General features: G+C 45.0%; 11 protein-coding genes across 11 annotated transcripts; 5 read left to right on the top strand and 6 right to left on the bottom strand. All coding sequences in view use genetic code 12, as the record gives it.

Annotated features, from left to right (window-relative positions):
* Positions 1–37: 37 nt before the first annotated feature.
* Positions 38–2,431, top strand: NIP100 (Nip100p; the record flags this gene model as incomplete). The annotated part of the gene is made up of 1 exon (XM_001484392.1): positions 38–2,431. The coding sequence occupies one exon, from the start codon at positions 38–40 to the stop codon at positions 2,429–2,431; it is 2,394 nt and encodes a 797-aa protein (XP_001484442.2).
* Positions 2,432–2,518: 87 nt separating this feature from the next.
* On the bottom strand, positions 2,519–3,928 carry SPT14 (phosphatidylinositol N-acetylglucosaminyltransferase; the record flags this gene model as incomplete). The annotated part of the gene is made up of 1 exon (XM_001484391.1): positions 2,519–3,928. The coding sequence occupies one exon, from the start codon at positions 3,926–3,928 to the stop codon at positions 2,519–2,521; it is 1,410 nt and encodes a 469-aa protein (XP_001484441.2).
* A 126-nt stretch (positions 3,929–4,054) lies between these two features.
* MEX67 (Mex67p) lies at positions 4,055–5,788 on the bottom strand (the record flags this gene model as incomplete). The annotated part of the gene is made up of 1 exon (XM_001484390.1): positions 4,055–5,788. One exon carries the CDS (start codon positions 5,786–5,788, stop codon positions 4,055–4,057), a length of 1,734 nt encoding a protein of 577 aa, XP_001484440.2.
* Positions 5,789–6,011: 223 nt separating this feature from the next.
* On the bottom strand, positions 6,012–6,449 carry DAP1 (Dap1p; the record flags this gene model as incomplete). The annotated part of the gene is made up of 1 exon (XM_001484389.1): positions 6,012–6,449. One exon carries the CDS (start codon positions 6,447–6,449, stop codon positions 6,012–6,014), a length of 438 nt encoding a protein of 145 aa, XP_001484439.1.
* A 288-nt stretch (positions 6,450–6,737) lies between these two features.
* NAT5 (peptide alpha-N-acetyltransferase subunit) lies at positions 6,738–7,259 on the top strand (the record flags this gene model as incomplete). Its single annotated transcript, XM_001484388.1, has 1 exon — positions 6,738–7,259. One exon carries the CDS (start codon positions 6,738–6,740, stop codon positions 7,257–7,259), a length of 522 nt encoding a protein of 173 aa, XP_001484438.1.
* A 425-nt stretch (positions 7,260–7,684) lies between these two features.
* Positions 7,685–9,646, bottom strand: PGUG_03818 (protein-transporting protein; the record flags this gene model as incomplete). The annotated part of the gene is made up of 1 exon (XM_001484387.1): positions 7,685–9,646. The coding sequence occupies one exon, from the start codon at positions 9,644–9,646 to the stop codon at positions 7,685–7,687; it is 1,962 nt and encodes a 653-aa protein (XP_001484437.2).
* Positions 9,647–9,819: 173 nt separating this feature from the next.
* Positions 9,820–11,592, bottom strand: ADE17 (bifunctional phosphoribosylaminoimidazolecarboxamide formyltransferase/IMP cyclohydrolase; the record flags this gene model as incomplete). The annotated part of the gene is made up of 1 exon (XM_001484386.1): positions 9,820–11,592. One exon carries the CDS (start codon positions 11,590–11,592, stop codon positions 9,820–9,822), a length of 1,773 nt encoding a protein of 590 aa, XP_001484436.1.
* Positions 11,593–12,174: 582 nt separating this feature from the next.
* Positions 12,175–12,789, bottom strand: RPL15A (60S ribosomal protein eL15; the record flags this gene model as incomplete). The annotated part of the gene is made up of 1 exon (XM_001484385.1): positions 12,175–12,789. One exon carries the CDS (start codon positions 12,787–12,789, stop codon positions 12,175–12,177), a length of 615 nt encoding a protein of 204 aa, XP_001484435.1.
* A 2,718-nt stretch (positions 12,790–15,507) lies between these two features.
* PGUG_03815 (uncharacterized protein) lies at positions 15,508–16,377 on the top strand (the record flags this gene model as incomplete). Its single annotated transcript, XM_001484384.1, has 1 exon — positions 15,508–16,377. The coding sequence occupies one exon, from the start codon at positions 15,508–15,510 to the stop codon at positions 16,375–16,377; it is 870 nt and encodes a 289-aa protein (XP_001484434.2).
* A 672-nt stretch (positions 16,378–17,049) lies between these two features.
* On the top strand, positions 17,050–18,513 carry PGUG_03814 (uncharacterized protein; the record flags this gene model as incomplete). The annotated part of the gene is made up of 1 exon (XM_001484383.1): positions 17,050–18,513. The coding sequence occupies one exon, from the start codon at positions 17,050–17,052 to the stop codon at positions 18,511–18,513; it is 1,464 nt and encodes a 487-aa protein (XP_001484433.2).
* Positions 18,514–18,644: 131 nt separating this feature from the next.
* Positions 18,645–19,343, top strand: CTR1 (high-affinity Cu transporter; the record flags this gene model as incomplete). The annotated part of the gene is made up of 1 exon (XM_001484382.1): positions 18,645–19,343. One exon carries the CDS (start codon positions 18,645–18,647, stop codon positions 19,341–19,343), a length of 699 nt encoding a protein of 232 aa, XP_001484432.2.
* Between the last annotated feature and the right edge of the window lie 49 nt (positions 19,344–19,392).

Here is a 19,392-nt window from a genome sequence, read left to right as displayed (position 1 = left end):
CAACTTAAATCTCATTCCGTTTATTTGAACCAATTGCATGTTTGTAGGACAAAATGTGACTTTGGAGGCGGGAAATGGCACAATCCGGTACTATGGGCGCACGCAGTTTGCACCTGGGGTTTGGGTAGGCGTGGAATTGACACAACCGGTGGGAAAAAATGACGGTTCTGTTGGTGGAATTTCTTATTTTCTGTGTCCTCCAAACCATGGAATCTTCGTGAGAGAGTCAAAGGTACGACATGCTTCCGAAAATGGGGACCAAGTTGGAAATCCGTCTTCAGATGGCTTTTCTAATCAGAACCTGAAATTATTGGGGTCGGTAGATCACCAGCTAATAGCTATAAAGAAGCAACTTGAAGCTTCAGAAAAAAGCGTAGATGCTGCTGAATCAAAGATAGAGATGCTTTCTGTTGACAAGGAGGTTCTTGAGACCGAAAACGAAGAATTGAGGCAGGAACTCGATTCCCTCCATGTAAAGTACAATGAGCTCAAACTGGAACTTGAAGCTCTCATGGAAGAGTCGGAGCTCAACCGGCAGTTGGAGCAGCTAGTTTCTGCCCAAGTGGACGTGTCCGATTTATCAGAAGAGGAAATAAAACTGATATTGGTGAAAAATAAGGCGTTGGAACAGAAACTTGAAGACAACAGCGAAAAATTACTGGCAATGCTGAAGCAAATTCAGACACTTACAGAAACCACTGAACAGTCAGAATTGAAGCTGGCGTCTCTTTCTCGACTTGAGCAGAAACTAGCAGATTCGAAAGAAATAATCGACTCTCTACAAGCACAGTTGGATACAAATTCAAATGTTGATGAAATCGTTGATCGTCTTACGGGAGAAAACCACGAATTGACTGCCAAGATCCAAACTCTAGAAAGCACAGTTTTGGACCTTAATGAACTAGTAGAGTTGGATCGTGGGCTCGAGGAGAAACATGCCGAAGTTGAGTCTGATTTGAAGAATACTTTGTCTGAAATGAGCAGAGAAAACGACAGGATAAAAGCTCAGCTTCAACAGCTAGAAGTTTCTAATAAGCACCTTCGTGAAAAACTTGAGGAATTTGCCAAAGATGTCCATGCTGACACCATTTTGATTGCAGAAACTCCAATTTCAAGACCTAATATTCAATCTTTTCGTCTAGCTCAGCCCCCACAGTCTCTGTTTTTTGACTGTATCTATACTGCCAACGAGATCACATACTTAACCCAAGTGATTATCAGTCGTCTACGTCATATGAGACCTTTAAACACCCAGGTTGTTTGCAGATACGAGTCCCTCAAGCGGTGTATGAGATTGATAGTGACATCATTGGAGTGGAACTTGATGAGGGGTGATGATCAGATGTTGCAGTCTCTTTCTCGAACGCTTGACAAAGTATCTGCCAACATAGAGATACAAGAATATGACCTTGATGGGTCAGAGTTTACTCTCCTGTTTATTTTGGAGGTGTTCGAAATGGTTCCTCATGGCAAGTTCCACACACAGTTCACTATAGAATACTGCTTGTTACATTTGGAACTGTTAAAGTCAACTTTTGGTGATTTCCTGTCCAGTGATATTGACAGCTATATTCAACGATTGGTTGCGTTTCGAGAAGAATTGAAAAAATGGAGTGTTGATGACGATGCAGAGTTTGAGACTCTTGATTTTTCGTGGTATAAAAAGATGGACAATATCCATAATAATGAACCTTCTAAAGTAGATTTACTATCTGAAATGTTGTCCCAATTGAACAAGTTTTTAAGCCAAGAACGAAAGCCTCAATTTAAGCTTCAAGAGAGGAATAAGGCCCTTTCGTCCAACAAAACCACCGATCCCAAACCACCACTTGTGGATGCTGATCGTCTTCGCAAGATTCACGATCTTGAGATCAATGTCGATATACTCCACAAAGCCCTTGAGACTGCCAATATTAACCACCAAAAATCGTACAAAACTGTTTATGACGAGTTGGTGGAGATCAAGCAAAAACATAGCGACCTTAAGCTGCAACTCAGTGAATTGGAAATTTCCAAATCTAAATTGGAAAAAGAACTTGCAAACTTTCAACAGTTCGAATCCTATCTTGCGGATTTGTACAAAGACCCAAATGCCGAAATTGGTATGAAGAAAGTCTCTTTGAGAGCCCTAGCATATAAAAGTGAAGCTGAGTTTTTACGACGGGTGGTTTTGGAAAATAAACCAACAACCAACAAAGTTGATTTTGGTCCTCTCGTCCCAAAGTTGAAAGGTCACATAAATCCACTAGGCGACTGTGGGCATTATCTTCAAAAGTTAGCCATAAGTTGCAAGCCGGTAAGAATCAGGCTTTCAAACGAATGGGTGCCTCGAAAAGAGAACGCAGAGTACATTCTTGCAGTGCAAAAGGAGGAAAGATGTCGCTACGAAGCAATGAGAGAAAGTGCTTTCAAGTCATCAATCATTAATTAGAGGGCTAAGTTACTGGGTGAACTATGTTCAGTTAGCTTGTTGAAGTTTGTTCTCTCTGGCTCGCTCGATGAATCTGGTAGGGCGAAGTTATGCCTTTTTCTTTTGCCGTCTTTTGGGCCATTTGGTAGCGATGTCTATATGTTCAGCTGGATACAAGATGTCCAAGATGGCCAATATGAAGATGTCCACAACCACGCAAAGCACAAAGAGTTTGCCCACAAGAACCCCACAACAATGGTATTTTTCGAGCCGGGTCAAAAATGGCTCGTTTTCTTTGCTTAATGAGTTGTAGACGTTTTCTGTTCTCAAGGCGATATTTTGCCAACTGTACATTTTGGCCACTTCTTCGTGGAAAGTCGAAGTATCTATCTTTTTTGATTGCACAAGATCGATAGCTGATAGTGTCGACTCTACTAGCGACTCTTGTTCTGGTTCTGCAAATGTAGTCATATGGCTGGGAAGCACCTCAGGAATACCACCCACCTTTGTGGTGACTACGTAAAGACCACACGAGGCAGCTTCCACAATAACCGTGCCGAATGCTTCCGTTAAAGACGGGTGAAGGTAGATTTGGCCCTTTACCATGATATCGCGAACTTCTTCATGCTTGACTCCGCCTATCAAGGTGACCCGGTCTTGAAGAACGTACTTTTCTCTCATCTGCTCTATATCGAGGTATCGAGGACCATCGCCCGCAATCAAAAATCGTACATTTGGACGAGCGGCACATATGGTGGGAATGATAGCTGTGAGTAAATCGGCTCCTTTATTAGGAAATAACCGAGAAATTACGACAATTGTGATTTCGTTGCTGTCTCTTGGATGGTCTAGTGGAGTGAAATCTTCAGAAACGACAGCATTGGGAATGACAGAAACACTCAATGGGTCCAAAGATGCTCGAAGAACAGTATTTTCTTTGCAAGTGTTGGACACACAGATTACATGGCCCACATCACTCATGGTGAATTTCATCAATTTGTTTCCCACAATGGACGTAAAGTCTGCAAATCCAAAGAGCGAGTGGTCGGTGAACACGGTTCGAAGTCCCATGGTTCTGCCGTGAAGAATGGCTTCGTGGCACAAAGTTGAGTAGCTTCCATGGCCATGAATGATGTCTATTTTTTCTCGAATGAAGATGTTGCGGAGAATAGGGAACGCCAGGAACACTGTAGGAAAGGCGCTGCTTCGATATACTATCAAAAATGGGACATAGTATACTTTTAGGCCATTTGTTAGAGTTCTGATTCCTCTTCGATCTCCATAGTGATGAGATATAATTATCACCGAATGGCCCATATCAATCAACTTTTGCGATAGATGGTACACGTGGAACTCCACCCCGCCCGGCTGGGGGTAGAAAAAGTCCGAAACCATGGCTATATTGTAGCCCATGTTGAAGACAGTGGTTGGTCGAAGATGAGAGATGGGTGCTGTGTACAGGACGCGAGTTGCAAAATGGAGGTGGAGAGACCAAGTGGATAAGGATGTGTAATGCATATTTGCTGGGGTATATGGGCTTATAATCTGTTTGTGATTGTTTTTATTGGTTTATCTTTATTTGTCTTTGTTTGTCCTATAGTCTTACTTATGATGATTACTTTTTGAGTTTCTACACTCGCCTTTTTACACCTGGAATGCCTCTCGTGGTAACGACCCCACAGAGTTCTTAAAGTTCACCGTGGCCTGCTGGTAGTCCCAGCTGCTTTGTTCACACAACAAAATACCATACTGAAGGTTAAGTTTGGTTTCCAATAGAACCTTGACAAGTAATTCCTGTTGTCCAGGATTGAGATTGGCCTTGATTTCTGCTGGTAAATCAGCGGTAGTGGGACCACTTGGCGTGGGGGTTGCTGTGGGAGTTGGTGTGGGTGTGGGGGTTGCTGAAGCGGGTGTGGACGGTGTAGCAGACCAGGCTTCATTTCCTCCTGGAGGACGAATGAGAAGCAAGTCACTGGCCACAATCATAGACCCATTGGGACCAGGAATCACAATAAATGTTCTGTCAAAGCTCTTAGGCGATAATGGGGTTTTTTTGTTCTTTTGGTAGTGGAACCTGTTTTTCGAAGCTGAAGAATTGGCCTGTTCGGTGTTGTCTGGTGCGGCGGTTTCCTCGAATGTTCCGTGCAATGTCATCATGATTCCGTTGAGCTGAGGAAACCGGAAACTCTCCATGCTGTAGAGATGGGGCTTTTGTATGAGTTCGTGACGAGACCGTGGAAGCTGGGCAAAAAATTTCGAGATATTGGCGGGACCAATAGCAACTCTGCTTTGGCGAATTTTGGTCGATGAAACCCTGGCTAAATTTCTCGAGTTGGGGAGGTAGTATCCAAAGTCAGTACCCTGACCACCCTCGGTAATGTGAGGATGAGCCAGGTCAACTTGCATGGAAAATTGCGATTCATTTTGGTACAACACCAAAAGCTCATTCCGGTTTGTATCCCAAAGATTGTAAAAATTGGTAATAAAATTGGTGGACATGTTTCTGATTTCTTCGTCCAGGAAAAACATAGGTTCGGGTGCCTCGAATGGGAACGTGAGGTTGGCCATGAGTGTCTGTTCGTTTCTTATTATCTCACCATTGAGCACTATGAGCCTAGGAAAAAGTCGCATAAGTTCGCCATTGATGGAGGCTCGGTCCGCAGGGTTGGTGTGGTTGTCTATCATGGGGTTTTGCGTCAAGATGATCTCGCGAAGAAACGACAATTTGTGTTTCCATGGATCAAACACCTTGAGCGACTTGAAGTTGTTATTTTGCAAGCTCAAGTTGCGAAGTTTGGGAAAGGTTGGAGCCATAGCCGAGATCGCCGACAAGTCGCTCAAGTCGTTTCCCGAAAGATCAATTGTTTCAACGTCCAATTTGAGATCCAGAGCCACTTTCATGAGAGCAGGAAAGAATTTCGACCCGGTATTCACCGACCCAAAAAACCCCTTCGCCACCAAATTGGGGTCCTGCAGCACCAGTGCCAAGTTCAACATCTTCATTCCGGGGTTGTAGCGTGACTGGAGAAACTGGGTAATGGCTTCAATGGCAGTATTTGTTCCACCTTGTCCGGAAAAGTCCTTGGAAATCCGGAGCAGTTGGCCTGCAAATTTGACCCCAGACCAATTGGCCAAGTCGTCGGCGTCCTTCTGAGACTTGACGTACCCGTGCATTACCCCAGCGGCGTCGGAAGTGGCATTTAGAACCGAAATTCGGCATTTTCTCGAGATGAATTTTACACATTCTTCAACCGTAGCGCCGGTCCATCCGGTTATCAGAACCGGAAATGAGTTTGCCGCAGCAAACTGGTCTATGTCGCCCTGTCTGGGGCCCGAAGTGTTCCGAAAACCTCCTCTTCCGCGGCCACGATAGCTCATGGTTGTTGGTGAGAGAGATGAGTTGAGTTTGAGTTGGTGGTGTCTGGGTGCGAGCCAGACGAGCCCGAGCGAAGCGAGGAAGAGAGACGAAAAGGTCTTGTCTGTCAGAATCTAGAAGAGCTGTTCATACCGTTTCTAAACCTTACGTTTCATTTATACTTTAATTCTTACCATTCACACTTTACTTTTTTTCCTTACTTTTTTTTCTTACTTACTTCTTCACTTACTCATTTCCGAGGGTCCCCACCACCTTGTACTTGTTCTCAAAGTGGTCCTCCCAGTTTTCCAAAGACTCCAATTCCTCCTTTGTCAATCCCTTTAAATCGTCAATGGGCTCGTCAAGTGGTGTCAAGCACGATTCCTCAAACGAATTGAGCGCCAAACCCCTGCTAGCATCTCTCCCCGCAAAATTGGCATAAGGTCCTCCGGGCCCGTAAAATGTCTTTCCCTGCGTCACGTCAAACACCCGGCCCTTCACTGCGATGAAGATCCGAGGGTTGTCAGAACCGTTGTACTTGGCGAGAGTTTGTGGGGTAAACTTTCCCGCAAGCACGGTTTCGTCTTTTTCTTGCTCTTCCAAAGGATTGGAACTGCGGAAATCATTGATAACTGTTCTGAGAATAAGAAGGATCAATCCTACAATGAGAATCGTGGTAATCATTTTCGACGATGGTAGTTGAATTCCGACTCAATCACAGGCTTCGCGGTCACCGGTTACAAATGGCGTGTGATTGGTAAAGTTGTACGAATCGGGAAAATGCCGCCAGATTTCTCAATTGGTGATACCAGAAGGTTTAGAACTGAATATAGAACCGAACTCAGTACTCAATTGACTCAATTGCATCTTTGAAGTTCATTCGGTCGAGTCGGTGACCGTAGCGCTTACATAAGCCAGCATCACCTCCGACTTCTCGAGGGCTGCAACTGGCTTCCACTGCATTTTGACAGCATGGGCCGCAGCATCGTTTCGTTGGATGATATCACTCCAAATAATATTGGAGTTTTTCAAAAGATAAACGAGGTATGTTTTCCAGTAACGTTTCCAGATCAGTGGTACAAAGACTGCTTGGAAAAAGGTGTGGTTGAGCAGTTGGGTTTTTACGCTGAAATACCAGTTGGAGGTGTTAAAGCAAAACCGTTTAATACATCGCATTCGTCCAATTCTCATACTCAAACCCAACAGCATCATTTAGCGGTCAATTCCGTTCCCAATGCCATGTACGTGGAATCGCTAGCTGTTTTACCGGCGTATCAAGGTTTGGGAATCGGATCACAATTACTTGAATATGTCATTGAAGAAACCAAAAAAAGATTCATTCATGAAGTTTTCTTGCATGTTCAAGCTAGTAACACTCATGCTGTGGACTGGTACAAAAAACGAGGGTTTGAATTGTCGGAAAATGTGCCAAAATATTATCAGGATCAGGGCCTTGATAGCCCCGATGCGGTTATATTGCGGATGAAAATATAATATGGAAGAAAGATTAGTTTCAGAATACTGAAGATAACCTCATACTTTTCTGAATAAACTTTTTCTGAAGATAAGCATGTCTTTCTGGTATGGAGGTTTTTCTACTGTAAGTTCAATATACAAGTCTCCGCTATAAAATGATAAAGCCGTTTTTCACTATAAACTAGTACTATTCTAAGAATTCATTTTTTTAGACATTCAGCTATAAATTTTCATTTGACCATAGACCAACTCTTCATAGTTTGATATGTGCAATTTCTCAAAATTACAGAATCTTTATTTTCTACAAATCTACTATTCCAGTATACTCTCTACAAGTAATCCCAGACTCTTCAATCTATATTCTTCCTCTTCACCGTATTCTCAGTATCTACTTCATTAGCTATCTTTAGCTATATATAACTTACCTCCTAGCTCCAGCTCGCTCAACTCTCGTCTTCTGTGTCGGTATTGATATCCGTAAACACTTCTTCGTCGCTATCTTCTTCCTCCGGTTCAGTTTTCTTGACCGGTCCTCCACGTAAGGCAGCGAGAGCTCCCGCAAGTGAGTCTTCCTCTGGGTCAGAAATATCGCTTTCGTCATCGGAATCATCTCTGACGGCTTCTTTATTCAGAGGAATCTTGGGTGGTACTGGCTTGACCTCCAAAGTAAGAGGAATATCAACATCCGATCCAAAGTAGACGTTGTTCTTCATGACCAATCTATAGTGAGAAACTCCGGGTACAGAGGCTGTAGGCTGCGAAAGTGGAATCTTGAATGTGCTGATTTTAACCTCGCCTTCTTTGCCAGAAATCCACAGTTCTTGTGCGAGATTCAAATTCAGCAAATCGATGTTTTCAAGCTTGCATACTTCACTGCCTTCCACTATACGGTTGTCGTTTTGATTGAGAATGAATGCATACCAATTGTTAGCAACAGGCTCTGGGAAGTATGGAGCATATGCGTGCGGCAATGAAGTTTCCTCATCATTGGTTTTGAGAGGGTTTCTTAACATTTCCATCGTCTCGACTTCTTTGAGCCTTTCGTCGTCAATACGAGGACATGATTTCAACCGTGGAGACTTTACGAGAAATTTGACTACCAAATGAGCTTTGGAAGCAGGAGTAACTTTGTCTTCTCCGGGAACTTTGAAGGAAGCATCGAGGATCCGAAGCGAAGGAATATGTGCAGCAATGCTGAGCGTAGTCTTGAGCTTTTGCGCATCGGTAATTCCCAATGCTTTCCCGGCTTCGTCTTCTTTTATAGCAAAGAGTTTTCCAAGTCTTTTGACCGGCTGGGCCTCGACTTGATTTTCGTCAACATAAGGAAGCTGGAGAAGTTCCTGGTACTTTCCACAAGGGTTAACGGCCAGAACGACAGCTTTGTGGAGGTCAACTGCCGTAGCAACCACGTCAAACTGACGAAACACGTTGGCAATATCTATCAAGCCATTTATAAGGTTGGGAAGTTTGGCAACGATTTGAAGTTTTTGCAAATCTGAAGGTCCAGATTGTCTCTGGAAGTGAGCATCGATCAATTTTCTGATTTGAGCAGGCTCCATATCCCCCGTAACCTCCTTCAATTCGTGGGCTTGCACCAACCACTCAAGAAGCATATTTGGAGTGGCCGCTTTTGCCGGGTTTCTATCGGTCAATTTACGAGTAAAAATCCCAGCCGTGTCTACATGAAGTCCTCGACGTGTGTGGGCCTTGACATTGGACCACCAGCGACCCACAACCACAGGAAGCAAAAGACCCACCAAAGCAAAGTAAATCACCACCATGAGCGGCGAGTACTTTCCTTCCACCAAGAATTTGGGAAGTGCAATTCCATGTTTGACGTCCTGAGGTCCATCGGGGTGTCCGTAGCGCAAAAAGTTGTTTCTGGTGACTTCGTCTGTCAACGATTTATAGGCCAAATTAATCTTGATGAACGCCGCTTCCATCTCTTGTTTGACGGCATCAGTAATATCCTGAGGAAGTTTATCCGGGTGGAACTTCAACGAGAGCTTTCTGTACTTGCTCTTGATTTCTCTCTCGGAAGCATTCATCGCCACGTCCAAAATAGCATACGGGTCAAATGTTCCTTGAAGGTTGGCTTCCTTGGTATGGTTCCATCCAATATATCCAACGATTGCCCAGCCCAAAACCACCACAAGCAAAGTTTTGTTGAAGATTCGGTCCGAAGTACGTTTTCTCTTGAAATCACCAATGCTGCCAGCGTTTTCTAACCCAAGAGACGTGGAAGTGTGGTCGATGGCACCAGGCACATTGACCTTTTTTCGGTCTGAGGAAACGATTCGCCAAGCCCATTTTGCTGTGAGAGGCACTAGGGCGAAGGAGAGCACGGCCATCACGAAAAAAGGCCACGTTTCGCCGTCTTCGTCATAGGTGTACTCGGAAGCCATGGTTCGACGTGTTAAGATTTTCGGTGAAAATGAGATTTAGTGCGAAAAATGCGAACTGGCAGAACAAATGTGGTGAATAGAGTAAGAAATTAAACTGAGTATTTTATTCTACTGCCTCTCCTACTTCTTCCTACAACTTCCTAATTCTTTCCTGAGCCTCCCTCTCTCTTCCTCTAGTGATGGAACAACCGGATCTGGTTCTCCACATACACCATGTTATATTCGTCGGCAGCTGCAAAAACGGCCTTGTCCATCACCGATCCCGAAGGAGCAGCCACATACGTTACTCCCGAACGGGAAGCACGATGCACATTGTCTGGGAATGGGAAAAATGCATCGGAAGATAATGCGACTTCCGAGGCTTTGTTCAACCATTCTTTTCTCTCTTCCGCCGTCAATGGTTCGGGAACCTTGACAAATTTGGACTCGTATTCCGACTTCTCGGGCTCCTCGGTAGGAACCTGGTTGGTGACGAACAAGTCGATGGCATTGGCCTTGTCGGGACGCTTGGTACCCTTAGCCCATTCGAATGCGAGAACCCGAGGGTGCTGTCTCAACCACCAGGCATCGGCTTTGTCTCCTGCCAACCGAGTACAGTGGATACGGGATTGCTGGCCAGCTCCCAAGCCAATCACCATACCGTTTTTGGCGTAGCACACAGAATTGGATTGGGTGTATTTGAGAGCAATGGTAGCCACCGTTAAGTCAATGACACCTTGCTCGGTAAGGGCCTTGTTTTTCGACACGATTTCCTTGAAAGATGAGCCCTTGATGATGGCGTCGTTTCTCTTCTGCTGGAGGGTGATTCCGTACACTTGACGAGACTCCAAAGTGTCGGGAGTGTAGTTGGGGTCGATTTGCAAAATGCAGTATTTTCCACCCTTTTTCTTCTTCAAGATATCGAGTGCTTCCTGCGAGTATCCTGGGGCAATGACACCATCGGAAACCTCCTTGGAGATGATCTGGGCGGTGGGAAGATCGACAATGTTGGAAAGGGCAATCCAGTCGCCGAACGACGACATTCTGTCGGCTCCACGAGCACGGGCGTAGGCATTGGCCAACGGCGAGAGATTCTCAATGTCTTCTACAAAGTAAATCTTCTTTTCAATGTCGGAAAGAGGAATTCCCACGGCGGCACCGGCGGGAGAAACGTGCTTGAACGAAGCAGCGGCTGGAAGGTTGAGCGACGCACTCAATTCCTTAACCAAAGGCCACGAGTTCAAAGCATCGAGAAGGTTGATGTAGCCGGGAGACCCACACAACACCTTGAAAGGAAGTTCGCCCTGAGAAACGTAAGCCTGGGCTGGTTTCTGGTGGGGGTTGGCGCCGTATCTCAAAGGCAATTGCGAGATGTTTTCGGCGTATTGTTTGCGGAAAAAGTCCGAGATGGCCACGTCGTAGTCGGCGGTGTGCTCGAATGCCTTCAACGCGTAACGATTACGAGTTGGAGCGGAAATTTCTCCGGTTTTCAATTCTTGCAAAAATCCAGCATAGTCGTTTGGATCCGACAAGATGGTGACTCTGGCGTGGTTTTTGGCAGCTGCTCTCAAGAGGGTCACGCCTCCAATATCAATCTCCTCCACGGCTTCGTTTATAGTCACCGCAACCTTTGAAACTGTCTCTTTAAATGGGTACAAATTGCACACCACAAAGTCCACCTTTTCAATGCCTTGATCATGCAAATCTTTCTCGTCACTTTCCAAGTTACGCGCCAAAATACCTCCGTGCACAGCAGGGTGGAGTGTCTTGACTCTACCACCAAGCATTTCCGGGGCTCTAGTAATTGTAGAAACATCTTCGACCGGAAATCCAGCATCACGAACCATTCTAGCAGTACCACCGGAAGCCAAGATCCGGACGTTTTGGGCAGCCAAGCCCTTGGCGAGGTCCAACAAGCCTGTCTTGTCGTACACAGACAAGATGGCGGTCTTAGTGTGCTTTGTCATTGAAATGTAGCAAACGAAAAGTGTTGAGGAGTGATTAATTATTCGCGGTCAATTGGGGGGCCGAGTCAGTGGTGGTTGGGTGGGAATGCGAAACTGCGAACTGCGAACTGTGAAGCAGTGAGCAGTGCAAAGAACTAAGCATTGAGCAGTGCAAAGACTTGAATTTGATATACAAGTCGACTTTCTTCTTTGATATTGAATAATTTTGGTTTTCTGTCACTTTCATTAATTCTACTAATTCTTTTACTTTTCAGTCTTCTACTTTAATTGACTTTCAGTCTAAGTCCATTAGATCCATTGTTCGGATTTAATTTCCGATCTGCTTCAATACCACATCACCTTTTTATTGCTGACAATTTCCGTCAACAAGCTTCCTGAGAAATATTCAAAAAGAGAAGAGAAAATTTAAAGTGTGTCTACGCTTCTACATCATTGAGATGAAAGAGATTTGTATTAACTGCCAAGCAAAGCTGAAGCAAGTCTAGTCCAAGGAAGTCCAAACGTTGACCGAAAAACAGAAAACCCTGGAAAACCAGCACAGCAAACCTGACACCAAATAGCATCCACAACTCCAGCGTCCAATCACTTTCTGTATCTCCACAACGACAAAGTGTTGTGCTTCTTCCAGGTGTGACGACGTCCAGCCTTGGTCTTGTTGTAAAGGTGACCCTTGTTGATACCTCTGGATTTCTTTCCGGCGGAAGTCAAACCTCTGGATTCTCTGTGCTTGTGCACTGGGTTGACAATCCAGTTGTATCTGGCATCTCTTCTAATAGCCTTGTGAGATGGGTCGACCAAGATCACCTCGTAGTACTTGTAGGTGGAGTCTTGGTTGATCCAGTAAGAGTTCAAAACTCTCAAGTTGGCAGCACGACGACCAACTCTCTCTTCGGCGGTGGTTCTCAAAGATCTTTGGTACTTCAAGTGCTTAACACCTTGGTTGGTTGGCTTACCGTAAGTGGCGCCCTTTGGAACAGGTCTCTTTCTGTTACCTCTTCTGACTCTAACACGGAAGATAACGAAACCTTGCTTGGCCTTGTAACCCAATCTTCTAGCCTTGTCTGGTCTGGAAGGTCTAGAAGCTCTGTGGATGACGTTCTTTTGTCTCAATTCCCAGCATCTGACACGGTAGAGGAAACGCATCACATCTGATTGCTTCTTTCTTTGAAGCTCTTCCAAGTATTTGTAGGCACCCATGTTGTAGTGGTTGGTAGATGATGAAAAATATGAAAAATTTTTGTTAGCGCGGGTCGTGGAAGAGGAGTTACCCGGCGGTGACTGCGAAATGGGGTCACGTGAATAGAAAGGTCACGTGATATGCCGCTCAAACACGAGATGAAGATAAACTGGTAATACTGTTGTTCAGTGCTGAATCTTTTCTTGTCACTGAGGACCTTGGAATAAATTTGAATTCGAAACTGGTGAGAAGCGTTTTTAGATTTGAAATTTAAATTGCTCGAAATAGCAATAAGCGGCTAACAAGTCCACATTCGGCTCAGAAATCGTCTATTTCGCTCCACTTGCCAGTTGAAGTTTATAATTCAAATTCAAAGACTTTTAAGTTTTCCAAAACTAAAAATGAATAATCCTCTTGAGTCTCTGATCTCTTAGTCTCGTAGCTTTAACCTCGTAATCGCACTAGTCTTGCACATGGCCTGTATCATAGTTTAGTTGCATTCCGCAAAACATGCATTATTCTCGTCTAGCGTTTCCTTTTTTGGCATTGATGCAGCTCATGCATATTCGACGGTCTCGACTAGTTCGCTTTTCAATTTTACATGAAAAGTTGCAGAAATATTGGGTGCAAATTGCGAGCAATATTTCAAAATTACTGAAAAATGAGAATTGAAAAAATCACCGAAAATGAGAATTGAAATTGATAATTGAGAAAGTCTCTGAAAATGAGAACCTCAAAACATTGAAAGACTAAATTTCAGGCTGAAAGCGGAAAATTTAAATGCCCAGAACTTAGTCGTTATCATCTAAAATAAACTTTACATTCTTACTTCAAACATCTTCGATGATAGTCACGTGATCGTTACACGACAACTTTAACGGAGATTAGAAAAGTTTCCCTCCCAACATTTCGGTTTAAACAGTTTCGCTCGATGCATGGAAATGAAATTTGACGAGACCTGCATACAGCGCCGGAGTTGCTGGCGATTTACATCCCAAAATTGTTCAGTAACTTTTAGAAGATTGGCGGCGGATAATAGTGGGGTTCTTGCAGAGACGACAGTCGGTTCGAGGAACAAAATTCTTGGCGAAACCACAAGGAATCTGCACGTTACGGATTTATTTCCTCCTTCCCAGTAATTCCGAGAGTCCACAATAGAGCCTCATTCGTACCTGTTGCATATGCATATGCCGACTCTATTTTTGCATATGCCTAGAATCTTCCGTTTCCTGTACTTCATTTCGCGCAATTTAATTGATGCAGGGTGAGCCGCACAGGGTACAGGTTTCTTCTCGTGACGCTTACCTCGTACTTACGAGCGGCATGTCGGCTTGAAATGAATTCGTCTACTTGGCGACCCGGAAATGAATTTATTATTTTTCGGTTATTACAATGACCATTGTTTCGTATGCCCATCTTTTTTATATTGTATGTCGTCGTCCCCACCTTTCGTTAACGTAGCGAAATGCACCTTTTGCATTGTTTAGTTGCCTAGCCGATCAATATTGGACGATCAATTCTCTTCGGTATAATTGTTTCTTTTCCTTCCTATTTGTTTCTTTTCACCTCTTTCAATTTCTTTTATCGGTCTTTTTATTACTTTTCACCGAAGATCACCGATCGCCATATCGGATATGCTCGCCTAATGTTACTAAAATTTGTTGGCCGTTAGATGATGAGGTGAGATCTCCTATTGCTGCAGGTGCAACCGCAAGATCTCACCCATTTGTGTCAATTTTATGTAAGGTTCCGATGGATGTTCTCCGATAGAATGAAGTTATTTCTCAATGTTATCAAGAGTATTATTACGAATCATAATCATATGAACATTTTTGCTATTCGGTTCAAACCCTTCTGGGTGGCGCCGCAACACTGACGTCAGTGCTGAAACTAAAAGTAGTTCACAAGCCTAGAGATCTGTATAGACTAAAAAATATTTCTCGGCCTTGAAATTTCCACATTGCGCATATTGATAAAGCCAATCACAAGTAGTCACTTACGACAAGCACCCAAATATTAGGCAATGCCGCCACGCAAATAAGCGACTGCGCTTGACGCCCAGACAACCCTTACCCCACTTGGGAATTTCTCCCCTCCGATCGGTGCTGTTGGGTTCGGTGCAGGCTGCAGCAATTCTGATGCGGACATATTCGAAAAGAACGGCGGCGTAAATTAGCCTCGATGCACTACAAATGCGTTTCGGTCATCGCTTACATGTGCAGCTGCATGTCGAAGTCGAAGGTCTGCATGGTTCACCCATGGTTCACCCAAGGTTCACCCCAGAGTTCAGGCCCTTGTTCATGTTCCATCCTATTGTCTACTGATCATTGAGTGTATTGGTCTCGGCACTTCATCTCCTCAGTCTACTCAAATTGGTCTAAAAGTGCAATTTCATGTTAGTCTCCCACATCTTTCCAGAGGTTCTTTTTTTTATTTTTTTTCCTGCCCCCTCTCATGCATGGTTTCATGTGGGCCGCAACTGGCCGTATGCATACTCATTTCAATGCGGCAGAGCCACAGACGACGAATCGCATATTCGCCTTGGATTCTAGAGTATCGTTGCTTGCTGAATAGCCATTTGAAACTTTAAATAGCAGACCCAAGGGCGATTGGTCGTTTTTCATAATTTTTATGGCCATAATTATATAAAGGTGATAAGGCGATTACACCTCAATTAGCCGTTCTAATATTGTAACCGAATCTGGCTTTACTAATACCAGCCTATCACTACATTGCCTATGGAATTACTCAATTATACCGAAGCTGTTTTGCCCAACTTTTCCAATACCTTTGAAAACGGGGAGCTTTATCACCTTTACCAGCTTCCCGAGCTGAAGGGTCAACCAAGCCACAACCAACAACAAAGCCAATTAAACCAAAACCAAACCAATAATCAACAACAAAGCAGCCAAAATCAAATTAATCAACAATCCCTTAATCAACAAACTAGTCAAACCCTTAGTCAACAGATCCAAGCCCTTAATCAACAAAATCATTCCCTTGGCTTCTTGCCTGGTCAGCTCCGCGGCCACGACGACCCCGACCTCGACTCGTTTTCCCCCACCCAGCCCCTGTCTTTTTTATCGAGTCCTCAATACTCGTATTCTTCGCGGCCTCAATTGTCGCCTCAAATACTACGAAGTGGCCCACTAGAATTGGGGGCGGATCAGCCACCGGTGGACCCGCATCAGTACCCCGATATGACCAGTATGATTAATGCCAATTCCAGCATGATTCTCCCCATGGTGGAAACCACATGTGTAGACTACAGTCTCTGTTCCGTTTGCGGCAAGAAAATTACCAGAGATATGAGTCGGCATATGCGGACGCACCGTCTGGATTCGCGGTTCGAATGCAAGTTCCCAAAAGGTCAATGCAATCACAAACTGGGCCGGTTCAACCGACGGTATGATTTCAAGAAGCACTTGTTAAATCGCCATTTTGAATTCGATGATCCGGAAATAAAAAAACATCACACCCTCAGTGGTAAGCTCACGTATTGGGGAACTTGTCAATGCGGGCTCAGGTTTCTGGGAGCGTCGTGGCTCGAGGACCATGTGATGACGGGAGATATAACGAAGAGGTGTCCATATATGGACGATTTTTAAATAGATAATGAGACATTGAGAGTGAAGCGGAGCAGAGCGGAGCAGAGCAGTAGCAGCAGTTCAAATTAGTAGATACACTGCAGAAACAGCGCAGAGCAGCAGCAATTCAGATTGGATTGCATTAAGGTACTGCTGCTGCATTTGCGCAATTAAGCTCAGTTCTGCAGTCATTCTGCACCCATGTTGCACCCCGTCTTGGTGCCCGCACGCCGTTTCACAGATCCCTGTCTAGCGCGGCTCGATCGCTCGGTTATGAGCATCCACCCAAATATTTTCTTACACTGAAACCCATCACATCCGTAAACCACTCGGTGCGGTGGTCACTGCGCCCCCACATATAAAATGGCACGCCCATACACCACACCCGCACATCCCCACTCCATAGTCACTTGTTGCTCCCTTTACATATAAACGGTTGTTGCAAACCAAATTTTTTAAGATTTTGTGATCAACTACCGTCTTCTATACAATCAAGAGGACCAGGAGAACCAATTTCTACTCGAAGAACTACAAATTTATTCGTTTTCTTCACAAAACATTCCACCTTATTCATTTTGTCACCACACCAATTTCGCTGGCCTTTCAATTTTAACAGTGTTACACTTTAGTTGGGTGCCCCAGGCTATTCTTATTGTATGTCACACCACTCCACCACATTCTTAGCCACTCAAAATGACAAATACGTCTGATTACGACGACCCTCGAAAACTACAATCGCAGGACGGTCGCTATTTCGACAACCCCGCAAGTCCTGATCCCACCAAAATGTGGCAACATGCCAATTTCGACCAGTTTTACAACGATAGGTTCCAATACACCCTGTTTCTTCCTCGATACCACGACCAAAGTCAAAGCCAAAACCCACAAACTCAAAGCCAAAACAACCATGATCAAAGCATAAACCACGACCAGCACAGAATCGACCCAAGAAACCAAAATTTACTCCCACATAACCCCCACTCCATCCCCCACATCTACAACGGATCCTCCCTCCACGTTCCGATGCAAAACCAACGACGATTCGCCCCAGAACAGCCCGAGACAGTGTCGTTTGTGTCTGGGCTTCCCTCCGCAACCATCAACTATGTCTCGAAAGAATCGTCTCCCGATGACTTTCTCACCTACTTTGACTTTTCTGCCCACGACTCCACCCCAGCTACCCCCAAGGACCACGATTTGGCGCCTCCAAATAACCCAAAACCAAAGGAATCCCTCCACGTCCGTGCCTCCAAACCGCCCGTGATACCCAAGAAAAAACCCACTTTCATCCCGTTAGACAATCTAGACAACAAATTGTTGCTGAAATTCAAAGAACCCTTGGCTTCGTCCCATTCAGATTCCAGCTTCGACGTGGACGACCACCTTCGCATCCAAGATCCCGATTTGGAGGGGTTTCCAGGAGACGACTACAGGCTCCATCAGTTTCAAACAGACACTACACCTCTCATGAAACCTCCTACATCCATCCAGAACGACTACTTTGACTTTTACGATACCGGCTTGGAGCGCAAGAGCACAAATTCGTCCAAAGATATGGCTAACAATACCGGTTCCGATCAGGAATTCGCCCAGTTTGTTCCTGAACCAGAACTAGAGCCACTTCCCTTCCATCCTCCGGAATATCATCCCGATCCATTCGACGTCGAACCGGTGCCGCTCGCCAAACTGTACATATCTCACCTCGACATCGAAAGACCAACGTTCCACCGCACCGATTCGAACCAGAGCAACGCTTCGATATCTTCCATCGGTTCCAACAAAGACGCTATCAAGAAGAAAAAACCGGGGAAAGGTTCGGTTTGTGTGATTTGTGAAAAATTCATCTCAAGAGACCTTACGAGGCACATGCGTATCCACGACGAAGTTGGCCGTTTCAAGTGTGTCTACCCGCGCTCTACGTGCTCACACAAAACTGGAAAGTTTAATCGCCCCTACGACTACAAAAAGCACCTTCTTCGTGCTCACTTCAAATTCGATAATCCGCGCGGCCGAAGTCATAGTACTCTCACCGACATGATTCCACTCGATGGCCTGTGTGCAGCGTGTGGGGCCCGGTTCCTGGCCCAGGACTGGCTAAATGACCATGTTTTGGGTGGTACTCATCGCTGCCCGGGCCTCGTACGAGGCGATCAATAGCCGTAACCGGCGATGGTCGATGCGCGCACGTGACTTAAAATGCTCACATTCGACCCGAAAACAGGCATCTCACGAGCAAATATGAAGGTATAAATTACCAGCTTACCCCGACCATTTTCCAAAACCTAATAATGCACCACGTTAAGCGCCACATGGATATGGCTTCCTCCTCGATGGGTTCAATGGCTTCAATGACTCACAGCATGATGGATATGGCTTCTTCCACAATGGGTTCCATGTCGACTTCCACCGGTATGGATATGGATCATGACCATGGTATGGATATGGAACTGATGCACATGTACTTTACTACCCAGTACAAGAACTATCCTGTGTTGTTCAAAACCCTTACTGCCAGTAACAAGGGCCAGGCTTTCGGAATCTTTTTGCTCTTGTTTGTGGTTGGTTTTCTTACCCGAGGCATAGAGTTCGTGAGAAACTACCTCGAGCTGGTTGTGTGGAAAAACCCAACCTATGTCGAGTGCCATCCTGGTCAGGAAACATTGACCCCTGTGGGGTCTCGTTCAGATTGCTGCGGGCCAGTTCAGACAAATAAATTATCGTCAGACTCAGAAGTAGCCGCGGAGGTTACAACCAACCAAACTTCACCCAGCTTGTCATTTGCTTCTAGCTTGTTCCGCAATGCCATCCGTCTAGCCTTGTGCATCTTGCCGGATCTCTTTGGATTTGCGTTGATGTTGGCTGCCATGTCGTACACCTTGACGTACTTCTTTGCGGTGGTTCTCGGCTTGGGAGTTGGCCGGTTTGTCTTTGAGAGACTATCGGACCGAATGAACCTCAAGCCGTTGGGTTCCACGTTTCACTGCTAATGATTATACGAGATAATGGTGAAGTACAAATCAGAAGAACAAGACTAAG

This window comes from Meyerozyma guilliermondii, genomic scaffold, assembly GCF_000149425.1.
Source record: "Meyerozyma guilliermondii ATCC 6260 scaffold_4 genomic scaffold, whole genome shotgun sequence".
NCBI lineage: Eukaryota > Fungi > Ascomycota > Pichiomycetes > Serinales > Debaryomycetaceae > Meyerozyma > Meyerozyma guilliermondii.
This window is presented reverse-complemented; position numbering and strand designations above follow the sequence as displayed.